Here is a 14317-nt window from a genome sequence, read left to right as displayed (position 1 = left end):
GGGGCAGCTGTGGCGCTATGGCCATGGGTGACCCTGAAGCTTCCCCTGGTGGGAATTAGAGCTGGGAGTGTCCTTGTCCTCAGGATGTCCTCTACTTCCCAAAGGTGGAGGAACACTTTGTCCTCTCCAAACATGACCCTTTAGCTCCCCCAGGCCCCTTTCTGGGAGGGGCCGGGTGTGCACAGGGAGGTTCCATGTGTTGCCCAGAACTGAGCCCCTGGGGGAGGGACTTGGTGGCTGCCCGCCACCCCAACCCTACGGCACCCCGTGGCCTCCAGTGGAGTTTGGGTGCAGTGCGGGGACTGGAGCATTTCTCATTCCCCTCCAGAGGAACCAAAGCCACCTCTAGGTCAGGGGCCCTCCTGACAGAATTTCCACCTGAACTTTAGGGTGGGGGCGGGATGTTCCGTCACCCTTCCCCAGCCATCACTGGCCTGGTTGCCTACATTTTAAGAACTTGTGGCCTTTCCTTCCAGCGCAGCGTCTCTGAGAACTCTCTGGTGGCAATGGATTTTTCTGGGCAAACAGGAAGAGTGATCGAGAACCCGGCCGAAGCCCAGAGCGCGGCCCTGGAGGAAGGCCATGCCTGGAGGGTAAGGCCAGGCCGTCCCGTGGACAGGCCCCCTCGTGGGTAGTGCCCCTGCCCCTGCGCTGGCCTCCCGGAAGAACAGCCCCGTGGGTACTGTTGCGGGGACAAGGTGCTGGGAGGGGAGGGTGGCATCACAGTCTCAGCTCGGGGTTCCTCCACGTTCCCAGGGGGAGGAGTGGGGCAGGAGCAGAGCCTCTGACCTCGTGTCTCCCGCACAGAGCTGCCCCACTACGGGGTGGTCAGTGGCCGTGTGTGGACAGCACGGAGCCCTCCCGCCCTGACGCGGCTGGTCGTTGCTCACACCATGGCTCGACCAGCTTCGTGGCCTCGGACAGTATCTTCCCTTGGAGGCTCCTACTCCTGACCTCCCCGTGTGGAGAGTGTCCCCCGATTTCAAATTCTCTGAGATTTACAGACAACATAAAAAACGTGAGCCTGCTGGCTCAGAGTCCCCTGAACCTCCGCCTCAGAGCGTGTTGGAAAAGAACGTCCCCACGGCCCGGGGTCTCTGTAGGCCAGTGTTTCCCGTGGAGAAGCTTGTGCTTTGCTCCCAGAACGTCCCAGAGTTTCACTGTGTGCTTCAGTCCTGGGGTCGTGGGGATTCCTCAGGATGCTTCTGTTTTCACGCCTGTGGCCAGATGTGGCGGGCTAGGGAGGCTGTCCCTCCACGGCCGAAGGCCCCACATCCTGGCCGGGCCTCCCCGCACGGGTGTGTCCCCGGCGGTGGCAGGCCGCGCCGGTCTGCTGTGTCGGCGCTGATGGAGGCGTTCCTTCCGCAGAAGCGAAGCACACGGATGAACATCCCAGGCAGCCAGAGCCCCCTCCACCCTTCCACCCTAAGTACAGGTAAGCGCCTCTTGGCGGCCTGATCCTTTGGTCCTAAGGGTGGCCCCCATCCCTCCCGGAGCTTCCCTTGACCCCTGGGCCCAGCGTTCGCCAGGAGAGCTGTAGCTGTGGGAACCGGGCCCGGCGCTGATGGCTGGTTCGCTGTGCCTTCAGCGAAGCCAGTACCCTCCTTCCCGCTTCCCTCCCGCAGTGATTCACAGGACGCAGCACTGGTTCCACGGCAGGATCTCCAGGGAGGAGTCTCACCGGATCATCAAGCAGCAGGGGCTGGTGGACGGGTAAGGAGGTGGTGGCCTGGGGAGCGGGCCCCGAACCCCTGTTGTGCCGGGTGCACCTTCTGTCTGGTTTCTGAGATCCTGGGTGGAGGCAGTCGCTAGAGCCTCGGTTGGAAGAGGGGAGAATGTGGCTCAGGGTCAGCGTGGGGCAGGGCGGGCTCAGCTGGCCGGCGGCCCAGGGAAGATCGTAACCCGCCTGTTACCAACTTCTGCCTCTTTGGCACACATCAGACGGATGGACCAAGGGCACAAGCTGGTTGTTCTTCATTCACAGGGCAGGGCAAATGAAAGAGCATGTTTCTGTTTACATTTGATCAGGTGGCTTTTGCTGAGAACAACCCCAAAGCCTTCAAGGCTTCAAGCCACAGAGCAGGATCATTTCTCACAGTCGGAGCTGGTGGGGGGGGTCCTCCTCACCTGGCCCAGCTGTCCTGGGGGCAGGTCGGCCTTCCTTCCAGATCTGACACCTGGTGTTGGTGTTGGCTGCGGAGATGGGGCGACTGGGTGTGTGTGCCAGCAGGCTAGCCTGGGGACACGCGCTCCGTGGTCATCATGGGTCCCAGGAATGAGAGAGGTCAGAGCCCGATGCACAGGCCCTTCTCAGGGCTACTATCCCACTGGCCAACGCAGGGCCCCACAGCCTTGCTCTCCTGGCCACTGGAGGAGCTGCCCAGGGCCCTGGATGTGCACCTGTGTCCTCCCCCCGACTCCCAGCAGGAGGTACCTTCTGCCTCCCCCACTCCTTCATATGTTAAAAGTTTTCCTATAGACATTTTAAGAATTTACCCAGGAGCGAAGAGGCTAGTGAGTCCCCATGGAGTCCTTCTCTGGTTTTGACTCATTTTAGTTTGTCTGTGTCCCTTCCTGCATGACTGGCTCCTCTCCACTCCACCTTCCTTCTCCTGGAAGAGTTTATTTTTTTATTCTTTTAAAGATTTTATTTATTTGAGAGAGAGAGAAAGGGAGAGAGTGAGTACACACACTCAAGCAGGGGGAGAGGCAGGCAGAGGGAGAGCAGACTCCCCGCTGGGCAGGGAGCCCGAGTGGGACTCGATCCCAGAACCCTGGGACCATGAGCTGAACTGAAGGCAGACGCTTAAATGACAGAGCCCCCCAGGTGCCCTGCCCTCTTGAATGTTTTATTTTATTTATTTTTTTTTAAGATTTTTTATTTATTTATTTGACAGACAGAGATCACAAGTAGGCAGAGAGGCAGGCAGAGAGAGAGAGAGAGGGAAGCAGGCTCCCTGCTGAGCAGAGAGCCCGATGCGGGGCTCGATCCCAGGACCCTGAGATCATGACCTGAGCCGAAGGCAGCGGCTTAACCCACTGAGCCACCCAGGCGCCCCTCTTGAATGTTTTAAAATAAATTGCAGACATTCTGTATTTTACCAGTAAACATAGTGTGTCTCTAAAACATAAAGAGCCTTGTACTTTGACATGATTCCTTAATGTCATCTAAAATCCAGTCTGGGTTCAAATTTCCCTAATTGCTGCAAAAAGAAAAAAAAAAATCCTTGAAACTGAGTTGGTTCAAATCGGGGCTGACAAATGGCGTTTGGCTGGTAGGTCTCACGCCTCCTCAGATAGGACGGTGTCCCTCTGCTTCCTTCTCTTCCTCTCACTGGCTTGTCTGTTGCTGAAGCAGTGGGTGCGTCGCTGGCTGCAAAGGTGGCTGAGCTCTTGACTTGTCCCTCAAGTGAAGGGGGGGTCAGTTTGGAGAAGAGTGGTTCGGCCTCGCCACCTTCCCGCAGTGAGAGATGAGCTGCTGCTCGTCTAAACTAGGACTGTGTCTGCAGATTCCTCAACACTGGATTTCTTTCAGTCAGAACTTACTGTTTTTGATGCTCACTTTGGCCAGCGGGACTGGATCAAGTCAGTTCCTGAGCTATTCTGACGCACCACGGACAGTGCTGGATCCCAGAGTGACCCGAGAGCATTCCGCTCCCCTGAACGTTGCTCTTCGGAAATCGCTCTTTCTAGTGGAAAGCGGCTGCTGGACGTCACAGCCTGTGGGCCGTTTCCAGGGACAGAGCTAGGACATAGGCTCTTTTTCCCCACAGTGAAAAATAAAAATTTGAAACCCTCTCTTTCAGGGTTCACAGTGTTACTGCAAGCTTGGCCAGAAGAGGACAGGTTTTTTTCCCTTGATTTTACTGTATTTCTCTTCTCTTACTCCGAAAAAAATTTTTTTTTTAAGATTTTTATTTATTTATTTGACAGAGAGAGATCACAAGTAGACAGAGAGGCAGGCAGAGAGAGAGAGAGAGGGAAGCAGGCTCCCTGCTGAGCAGAGAGCCCGATGCGGGACTCGATCCCAGGACCCTGAGATCATGACCTGAGCCGAAGGCAGTGGCTTAACCCACTGAGCCACCCAGGCGCCCCTTACTCCGAAAATCTTACTAGGACATAATTATTTGTAAAAACTGACTTTCCCTATGTCTCATCACTTCTGGAAAGTAGTCCTGTGGCCCTCGTAATCCTGAAGGCGTGTTCCAGGCAGGTCACATCCAAGAGCCACGTTTAAACCGGCTCCTCTCTGGGGTTCTAGCAGCAAACCTCTGAGTGGTCGGTGAGGTTCATTTGTCTGTTTGCTTTCGATTTTTGTCAGCGGATCTGCTTGGGTTGCGGCTTAATGCTTCCTGTTAAACCTACAAAACACTCCCCCAGTTCCAAAATCAGAATGGTGTGAAACCGGGCGGGCTCCCTGCAGACTCTCCCCTGCCCCCCGTACCTCCTCCGCTATGGGAGCCCATTTTATGGGGTCTGTGTATCCACTCGCTGTGGCAGATGCACCCACATGGCGAGGGTCTGCCCTGTCTCGGGCTTGGTGTTTCCAGGCTGATGGTAGGACATTGGGGAGCTGTCCCCTAATAGTTCAGTTCAGCTGATGTCTCTGCTGGTGGTGCCCAGACCTGTGTGGGCGATGGCATGCCCACGGCCCCTCAGGCTGTGAGGGGGTGTCCACCTGTCTCCTCTGTCGCCGGGGAGGCCGAGCCTCTTTCTGGAGATTGAAACCTCCTCGGGCATTTCTTCTCTTACCATTCTGGAAACCGTTTGTATCTTCTGCCCAATGTTCTCAGTCTGTTTTCTGCAAATGTTCTTTCTTACATCGTTGTGTCGTTTTTGACTTTGCGTATGGCCCGTATCTGTTTTCTATTTGGTTTGGGTTGGCTTTTTTATTATTTTTTTTAAGATTTTATTTATTTATTTGACAGAGAGAGATCGCAAGTAGGCAAAGAGGCAGGCAGAGAGAAGAGGGGGTAGGCTCCCTGCCAAGCAAAGAGGGCTTGATCCCAGGACCCTGAGACCATGACCTGAGCCGAAGGCAGAGGCTTAGCCCACTGAGCCACCCAGGCACCCTGTACAGGCTTTTTGATGCCAATTTTATGTAGTTGCCTTTATCATTTGTGTCCCTTTTCCTCCTGTATTTTCGGGCCCTTGCTGTGTTAGTTTTGGCTGCTCCGTAAAGGAGTTTGCTCCTGTTCTCTAGGATCCCTATTGTTTCTCTTCTTCCCTTCAGTCTTTTTCTCCAGCTTTTCCCTCCCAGTGTTCCTTTTTGTTTGTCTAGATCCCAGATGCATTCAGAATGTATTTATGCTGAGATGCTGTATAAAGAACAAATCCAATTTGTTTTCCCTGTGTGGCTGTCACATTGTTCCAAAACTACTGATTTGAAAAGTCACCCTTATCCAGCAACAGCCCTTTTTTTAAAGCATTAGAAGTGAGTCCTCCTCCCCTATGCGCCTCTGAAGGGTCTGGCCCGTCTAAGGAGAGGGAAACTGAACAGTGACAGCGTTCGCGTGCAGGAATATGTAGGTTCCCGGGGTTTCTATATACAGACCGTACCTGTCCGCAGCCCTGAGCAACATCAGAAGGGACCCCACGGTGCTCTGATGAGGTCACCACACTGGCTGTGGGGTTCATTCCAAGGAAGCCCAGTGGTTCACTTGCCAGGGGGCATCGGACGCCATAAAAGTGAAGGTTCCAGAGGGGATGGGATTGGTGTCATGGCCACTCGTGTCCCTCCCGGGGCCCCAGGCAATGTGGCACCTGTGTCCCTCTGGATCACGGTGGATGGAACCTCAGAGGACATGTGGGGACATGTGTGATCTGAGGACGCTTCCCTATGATTCCCAGCCAGGCCCACTCTGCCTTTAAGGGGCTACCCCTGTGTGGGGGAGCTGTGCGGTCCTTCAGCACACTCAGGCCATGACATTGGGTCTGTACCTGTTCTGTTTTGTTTTTTAAGATTTTGTTTATTTGAGAGACAGAGCGAGCACGAGCCGGGGTATAGGGGCAGAGGGAGAAAGAGAAGCTGACTCCCAGTGGAGCAAGGAGCCGGATGCGGGGCTTGATCCCAAGACCTGAGATCAGGACCTGAGCCGAGCGCAGAGGCTTCTCCGACTGAGCCCCCAGGTCACCCATGTCAGTGCCTGTTTAAAAAAATAAAACGCGTTGGTCTTTTCACCATTTCCTAGAGTCCTTATCAGCGAGGTCTCTGTCCGTTCAGGCCCACAGACAAAGATGAGCGTCCCTGTCATCTTTCCTCCCACAAACCGGCCGGCCCCCCTGGCGTCTGCCCCGTTAATAAGCTGGGCTTTCTCTCCAGTATAGCCTTCAGCCCTGGTGTCAGGCTGGCCAAAACGAGGGTCAGGATAATGGAACCCATTCAGGTGTCATCACCGTGAGGCTAGACTTCCATTAATTGCTGGGCGCTTAGGCAGGAAATGTGTTGGGAAAACAAGGTAAATGAAATAATCAATTCTTAATCTTGACTGATCCTTGCAGAGATAATGAAGGGAAGACAATTTAGAGAGTCCAGCATCGTGGAGAAAATGACTGAAAGTCAGCCTTAACCTCAAAAGACACAGGGAGTTAGGAAGGAGACAAGGGAGCCTAGCGCCCACCCGGTGGGGAGGGGGTCTTTGAAACCCCTGGTGTCCAGGTGCCCGTGTCCTTTCCCTCTTGCCGCCCACAGCCAGCCCACAACCTGGAGAAGGATTCTTCCAAGGGCAGATCTAGCGTCGTGGCCTCTGCTGAGTGCCCACTGGGGGCTCACTTCTTCTCCTGCAGCATTTCGGCTCTGTCCCCCGCCCTCCCTACCCTGGCCCTGCTCACATTGGGCCCGGCCCCGCCCACCCCTCTTCGGCCCCCAGTCTCCAGCTCCATGCTGTTGGTGAGCCCCGAGGAGCACGCCAGTCCTCTCCTGCAGGGTAGGGAACTTCTCTGTCCAGATTCGAGTTGTTTGCAGCTCCCCACGGACCCCCATGTTAGGGGGCGGGGGTCCTGTCCTGGGGCGGACACAGTGCCCCGGTCGGCACCATAACAGCATTCAGCAGCCATGAAGGAACCGTCCATACACGCCTCCTCCGATCTTACCCGTGGCCCTGTTGATCCTAGAAGCCGGGATTCCTCTGTGCCTAAGGCTGGCTGCTAGCCCCTGGGGATTTGGCTTAACTTCTCTGTGCCCGCTGCCCTCATCTTGAAATGAGAACCATGACAAGGTCATGGTGGGGACTAAAGGAGTTGCCAAGCGCTCAGAGCCTCACTTATGACCCTGAGCTGGGTTGTCCCTCGGACCGCTGTCAGCAACCCCCCCCCCCCAACACAGGCCACGCTCTGCTTCAGGAGCCCGCCAGGGGGCACATTTGCAAGATCTCCCTGCTACATGGTCCTCACCGCTTTCCTTCCTGTGCTGGGTTCCAGATTTCTTTTTTTTTTTTTTCCATTTTTCTCCCCAAAGATTTTTATTTATTTATTTGTCAGAGAGAGAGACAGCAGAAGAGCTGAGTGAGGGGCAGAGGGAGAAGCAGGCTTCCCGCAGAGCAGGGAGTCCGACAGGGGGCTCGATCCCAGGACCCTGGGATCATGACCTGAGCTGAAGGCAGCTGCTTAACCAGCTAAGCCGCCAGGCATCCCTCTGTTCCAGATTTCTTGACCTGCCCGAGTTGCCTGCCACGCAGTCCTCCTGGGACCTGTCCCTGCAGAGGTCCCTTGGGCTATCCGTGGGGCTCTGCGGTTTGTGGTTGGCAATCACTGGCTTCCTGGGCTCCTGTAGGTCGAGCGTCCCATGCAGCCCGAGGCAGAACAGTCCAGTCACGGATCTGATCCGTGGCAGGTCTGGGAATCCCACAAACTCCAGAGCCACATGCTTTTCAGACCACAGGTTCCTCTGAGTTAATAATGGTTGCAGACAGACAGCCACTGGGCACAAACTACAAATCCCAAGCATTTGGGGAAACCTCAGCACTTTCCAGGGTCCTGCCCCAGGTGGAAGGTGTGGGGCAGTGCCTGCCTGCTCCCCGGGCCGCTCCAGGGCCACATTCTGCCACGGTGCACCTGTCTGCAGCAGGAAGTGCCTGGGAGCTAACTAAGCTGACAGGAGAGCGAGGGACAGACCAGCTTTTCCTGTCAGACAGCCCGGCGTGCAGGAAGTTGCCAGGTTTTTGCTGGGATGGTGGCTTCTTTGGAATGAAATAACCCATAAGACAGATCTTTGAGGTGGACAACCAAGGCGTGTGGCTTTGCCCAGGAGAGGGGGAAGACCCCCGGCCTCTCAGGGTTCTGCGTGGCAGACGCCCCACACCTAACCCTCCACGCAGGGCCAGCAATTCTTAGCACTGACTGCCCGCCCCACAAGTCATGGGACTCTGGTCTCCCAGAAGAAATTTGGAAGAATATGTCTCCTGGGAACACTGGAATAAAGGGTGTGTGGTCCAGGAGAGTGCAAAACCCAGTGCTCCAGTCCCACGGCACCCACGGTGGATATTCCCATTTAAAGGCTCTGAGAAGCCCTGTAGTAAAATAAAATACCTTTCTGCCTTTTTAACACAGGACTTTGCCGTCCCATTTATCTGGTTTCTGTCTTAATAGTAGAGTCCAGTAGCAGATGGTACACTGTTTACCTTCAATAAGGCTCTTTGTCACCTGGATTCTGGCGTTAGGGCTCCTCTTTCCTCCTTCCTAGGGTACAGCTGCCTTCTCCGCGAATGCCAGGTGTGCTTATGGAAAAGCAAAGATTTCTAGGTCTTTGTGCTACTGGGATTTTTATGTATTTCTTATCCTGAAATAAATTGGTGTCATGGGGAAGCTGCCAGAGTCTTACAGCAATCTTCTGTGCGTTTTCTCAGATGCGCCGGCTGTCAATACTGTGGCCCGTTTGCTCTATCATAGCCTCCCTCCCTCCTCTTTTTGTCTGAACCCTTTGGGAGGTAAGTTCCAGATAGCATGATGTCCCTTGGATCCTGCTTATTTTGGTAGAAAATTTGTAAGAACAAGGACTCATCTTCTATTTAACCACAGTACCCTTGTAAAAATTGGGAAGTAGGGGCGCCTGGGCGGCTCAGTCAGATAAGCATCTGCTTTCGGCTTGGTCATGATCCCGGGGTCCCAGGATCGAAGCCTGCATCTGCCTCCCTGCTCAGCGGGGCGGCTGCTTCTCCCTCTGCCTGCCGCTCCCCCTGCTTGTGTTCTCTGTCTCCCTCTCTCTCTTTATCAAATAGATAAAATAGATTAGAAAGATAAAACCTTTTTTTAAGTAATGGGAAGTAGACATCCACGTGGCTCCTACACACTTGGTCCAGTTTTGCCAGTGGTTCCTCTCCCATCCTTCACGGGGAACAAAAACGTCGTGATTCTAAATGCTCCTATGGGGGTGCATCTCGTTAGCCTTTGTCCTTCCTGGACACGTGTCACAGGAAGAAGCATGTTCTTACAGAGTGCACCTTGGCTTGGGTGCCTCCGGGTGCTCTGGGGCTCAGCCGGGTCACCACCTTGCAGGAGGGGACACAGAGTCCCCCCTGGCTGGGCAGAGTTGGTGTCTCATTCCTGGCAGTGTTGCCTTGGATACTCGGCGGTGACGGTATCAGCGGGTTCCTCCGATGGACAGTCACCGTGTTTCCCTTTGTATCGACAAGTGCTGGGGGGTGATGGTTTGAGAACGAAAATTCTGTTTCTCGTCAAATTCCATCTGCTGATGTTCGTACCTATTGACGACCTTGTCCTTCATCTATGGGAACCTCAGCTGTGGCCAGATAGTGTCGGGCCCATCATTTCTTCCTGTTTATTTAGCTTCCCTTCTGTTTTAAGGAAGAGCTCCTTCTCCTCCTCTCTTAATTTACTTGCTCATTTATTACAGTATCGGAAGGTACTCTCGGATTCCGGTTTTATTCTCTGGGTTATCATCTGTTGGGTCTGATATTACTACGATGCTGTATCCTGGCTCATGGCCCTTTGAACTTTGAACTTCATGACTTTCCGGCGCATGTCGTTCTAGCCGCAATGGTATACCTGCCCAGCCATGGCCCTAGCATGCTTTCACTGGAGGATGACATTCAGAAGCCCGTCCTCAGGCTTCCTGAACTGTACCGTCTGCAAGGCTCTCTTATCCTCAGGAGTGGGGCAATGCGTGCATGTGTGTGTGCGTGCGTGTGCACATGCGTTCATGCATGTGCAAAGATACAAACCCACATCCCAGGTCTGGATTTTTGAAAGTGTACAATCAGCTGAATTTTTCCATCCCCAGGCTTTTTCTCCTCCGAGACAGCCAGAGCAATCCAAAGGCTTTTGTGCTCACGCTCTGTCATCATCAGAAAATTAAAAATTTCCAGATCTTACCTGTAAGTATCAAAAACTTCTCACTGAGCCTTGTTTCCTGGGTTTGTTCCGAATGCAATTTTCAAACCCCAAACTAACCAGACCTGCAGGTCGTTAAATATCAGGTCCAGGCTGACCAGAGATATACTTCTCAGAGTCCCCTGAGAGGTTTGTTTTTTGAAATTGGGAACACACCTCCCAGAAGTCATCAGCTGGGGAGTAACGTATACGAAATTGACATCAGATGTTTCACATTCTTAAGTGATGAAGTCTACAGGTCATAACGTTCCTAAAATGTTTCCTGTGGGGCCCCAACCCAGGCCATGTTCTGCCCAAAGAGGGTGGTGAGGTCTTTTCCGCTCAGAGATCCACTCTGTCCAGTAGCAAAGAAAGCTCTGGGAGGCCCACACCTGGCGGGTCTGAAGCTTGCTTGAGCCCAGGACTTCAGTGACTCGGGAGTCCCTCAGGGATGGGAGTGGGAGGATCACAGGGGAGTCCTGTTAGCTTTTTGGGAGCCTTCTTGCCGTGTCCCGATGATGCTCTCACTCTGCCCATGAGACAGCGGAAGGGCAAAGGCATTTGGTGGTGTGCCCAGGGCCAGGCTGCCCAGACTGCACAGAACCTTCGATGCCAACCTGGGACTCGTCGCCTGAGGGGAAGTGCTTCCTTCCTTGTTTGCTCTGTCTGACCCCACCTTATATTATCTCTCATTGTCTTAGCCTCAAATCAAAGAAAACCTGTTATGTGGCTGGCAGAGTGGGTAATGCCATTCTCCCCGATAACCCCAGATTCTGGAAGCCTCCTAGGGATAGTCGCTGGAGGCTTGAAAGCAAAAAACCTTGAAAACGGGGTGCACTCGTGCCTTCAGCTGTGTTTTGGAGTCTAGAAGCAGTTTTGAGTTATTAATCAGACTGACCTGCTCGGTACACACGTGTTCCCACCACAGTTCAGTCCTTAACTCTCTCTGCGCAGACCGGCCTTAGGAAGGTTGCTACTTCCGGAAGGTACCATGGGGTCCCTCCGTGTTGATGGAAATGGCTACCTGACATCCACCATGGCAGGACCTGGGAAAGCACTGCCGGTTCCTGCCCTCACCGATCCCTTGCGGTGACCCCATAGTCACACTCTTTGTCCCCAAGCGTGTGGCCCCTAACTCGGCGTGTGTCCTTGTGTCCCTCTAGTGCGAGGATGACGGGCAGATGTTCTTCAGCCTCGACGACGGGAACACCAAATTCTCTGACCTGATCCAGCTTGTGGACTTTTACCAGCTCAACAAAGGCGTCCTACCTTGCAAACTCAAGCACCACTGCATCCGAGTGGCCTTATGACCTCACACTCACTCTTGGCCGAGGACGGGAGCAAGCTGACACTGGAACGGGGCCGGGGGGTCGCGCGTCGCCGAGAGCGCTCGTCCGTTCTGCACCCCGGGGAGCGGGGTCCGTCGGGGCCCCCCCGCCAGGAGGGACTCGGGGTCGGACTCCCGCAACAATTAGCTGCTGCGGATCTGACGGGGCTGCCTCCCCGCCCCGCCCCAAACGCCGAACAGATCGGGGAGGCAGGAGAGCGCAACCGCGAACGGGAGGCAAAAAACTGGACGGATCATCTTGGCTGGGCCACGTGGGAGCGAGAACCAGAGACACGTAATTGGAAATGAACTCTTGCCCTGGAATAATCTTGACAATTAAAACTGATATGTTTACTTTTTTGTATCGATCACTTTTTGCACTTCTTCTTTGTTTTCAATATTGCCCTCGGCCCCAGTAGGAGGGGGTGTGGCTCCTCCGTGCACGAGGGACGCAGGGACCGTGGCGAGGAGCAGACTCCAGAGACCGAATCCGGGCCCCCAGGTGTTTCCAGGTCCCCACCCGGTGCAGGTGACTGGAGGCGGATCCGCTCCCAGGTAACAAACCACCCCAGCCCCTCCCCAGAATACTTGAAGAGCTTTTTTTTTTTTTTTTTTTTTTTTAAAGACACAGGTGTCACCCGTAGTAGGCATTGGGCCCCTGGTGTGGACGCAGTTGGGCACCCCCATCTGTCCATCACTTCTGTGTGCACAGATGCCCCCTACACCTGGTACATGTGTGTCCTTCACAGTTCAGGAGGCCTGGGTGCTCTGGAAGCTCGCCGGCCCACCGCACGGTCTGGCTGAGTGGCCTCGCCTCTAGTGGACATGGGGAGCGTCCCTGGGACCCCCGCTGCCCCAGCACCCAGTGTCCACTGCCCCCTCTAAGCTTGTTCTAGAACGATCGCTGCCTTACTCCCCACCACCCCTGGGCGCACAGGCTTTTTCCTGGCCGTCATCCCTCCAGGGGTTAAAGGATCGAAAAGGAAAATGGCACCTGCTTGACTGCCAGAGGTGGCCCGAGGGTTTCCATGGTGATAAAGACGTGAACATAGAAAAGGGCACGTCTGCTGCCCGGCACGGACAGGTCCTCACTCGATGACCTCTGTCCTGCTGAAAAGCCCTGTGAGCTGGCCCAGGCGGAGGCCCCCCTCGGCGGGCTGGAGCTCAGAAGAGTCTGGTCAACACAGCACTGCTTTCCCCGTGGGGGACTGAGTCACACGGTGACTGGACTGCCCCCCCACCCCGTCCCCGTAGCTGAGTCACCAGGTGTGACGGGGCCGAGGCTTTACCGGCGGTCTCTGCAAAGCAGAAAGGTCTCCCCTGACAGGCCTGGGAGAATGGGTCACCACGCGGGACTGGCCCCCCAGGTGCCTGCCTGTGCCCCACCGCCGTGCCCCCAGTGAGCGTGCACCCTGGTGGGACCCACGGGACCCTCATCAGTGGCACTGCTGTGCTCCTGGGACCTCAAGGGTGTAGAAACACTGTATTTTAGTTTACGGGCCTCACTCTGCTCGTTTTCCACAAAATGTCTACTTACGCAAAGGCAGAATTTTTAGTAAAACGTTTTTAGCCGTAGACACTCCGTCGCGTTTTCTTCGTTTTGTAGCCAGTTATCTCAGGCCCTTGCACATCAGCCGACCCCCAGGTCCCGCCTGGCTGCCGGCCGCCAGGGCGCTGCCCCTCGGAGCCGGTCTTCAGTTCCCATTAGACATTTTTCTCTCCACTGATTGGAAGTAGAACCAGAGAGCAATGCGGCGATCTCTCTTTCCCTGTGCGTAGACCTGGAGGATGAGGTTCTCACGCCCCTGTCCGCTGGACGGCCAGCCTCCACGGCATCTCGTGCTTGTAAACATGCATTTTATTTAAGAGGAGCGGGAAAGCTGGACCCTGACTCACGGTCTGTGTGTTGCTGGGTTGACGTCGTCTTCTGTACCTTCCTGGCCACGGTGAAATGCTGGGTGCAGGGTGGGAGCCCCCGTGCCTGGTGGCTGGGAATTCCACCCAGAAGCAGCCTGTCCCTCGAGGATATGGGCGCCTGGCCTGACCAAGCAGGGGCGGAAGGATGGTCAACTTTTATTTTTGTATTTAAAATGACATGAATGTAAACGGAACAGCTCAGGGTCATTTTGGAGCCTGTTGACTTTCTCTCTCTCTCTCTCTCTCGCCTGTGATTTTCTTTTCTCAAAGGAAAACCCCACATAGCAGCCTGGACTTAGTTGGAAATACCCAGCCCTTTGGGTACTGGAGTTGAAATGGGTGATCTCTGGTACCTTAGGTCTTCGAGTTCTGGAACGTTGTTTTGTTCGCTAAACCTTGGAGAAATGCGTGCCTCAGTCTAGCTGTTTTGTCTTCTCTTTTGTGCACTTAATGCCTGACAGTCTGACCAACTGAGGCAGCTGTCCAGGGCGGGACCTGCTCGCGGGGGATCATGTAGTCCCCGGGTGAGCTCGCGGTGCCGGTGACACAGAGGACGTGTGGACGGTTTCAGGGAATGCTGAAGGTATCACGAGACAAAACCTTTATTCCACGTGCTTTGCCCCTTTCTGTACATAGCTCTGCAGCTTGTGAACCTAATTGTAAACTTTCAGGTATTTTTGTACAAATGAGGGACTGATGTTCTGTTTCTTGTAATTAGAAATAAACATGACTACGGTGTTCTTGGTT

General features: G+C 54.5%; 1 protein-coding gene across 3 annotated transcripts in view; it reads left to right on the top strand.

Annotated features, from left to right (window-relative positions):
* The window catches only part of GRB10 (growth factor receptor bound protein 10), a 173321-nt gene extending 159004 nt beyond the window's left edge, over window positions 1-14317 (top strand). For all 3 annotated transcript variants that reach the window (XM_047695307.1, XM_047695306.1, XM_047695308.1), the window contains 5 exons: window positions 477-593; window positions 1369-1435; window positions 1626-1713; window positions 10238-10331; window positions 11490-14317. In XM_047695307.1, the coding sequence (XP_047551263.1) occupies window positions 477-593; window positions 1369-1435; window positions 1626-1713; window positions 10238-10331; window positions 11490-11636 (513 nt within the window). In that variant the 3' untranslated portion in view covers window positions 11637-14317. The remainder of the gene's footprint in view (window positions 1-476; window positions 594-1368; window positions 1436-1625; window positions 1714-10237; window positions 10332-11489) is intronic.

The sequence above is a fragment of the Lutra lutra genome, chromosome 11, assembly GCF_902655055.1.
Source record: "Lutra lutra chromosome 11, mLutLut1.2, whole genome shotgun sequence".
Classification (NCBI taxonomy): domain Eukaryota; kingdom Metazoa; phylum Chordata; class Mammalia; order Carnivora; family Mustelidae; genus Lutra; species Lutra lutra.
This window is presented reverse-complemented; position numbering and strand designations above follow the sequence as displayed.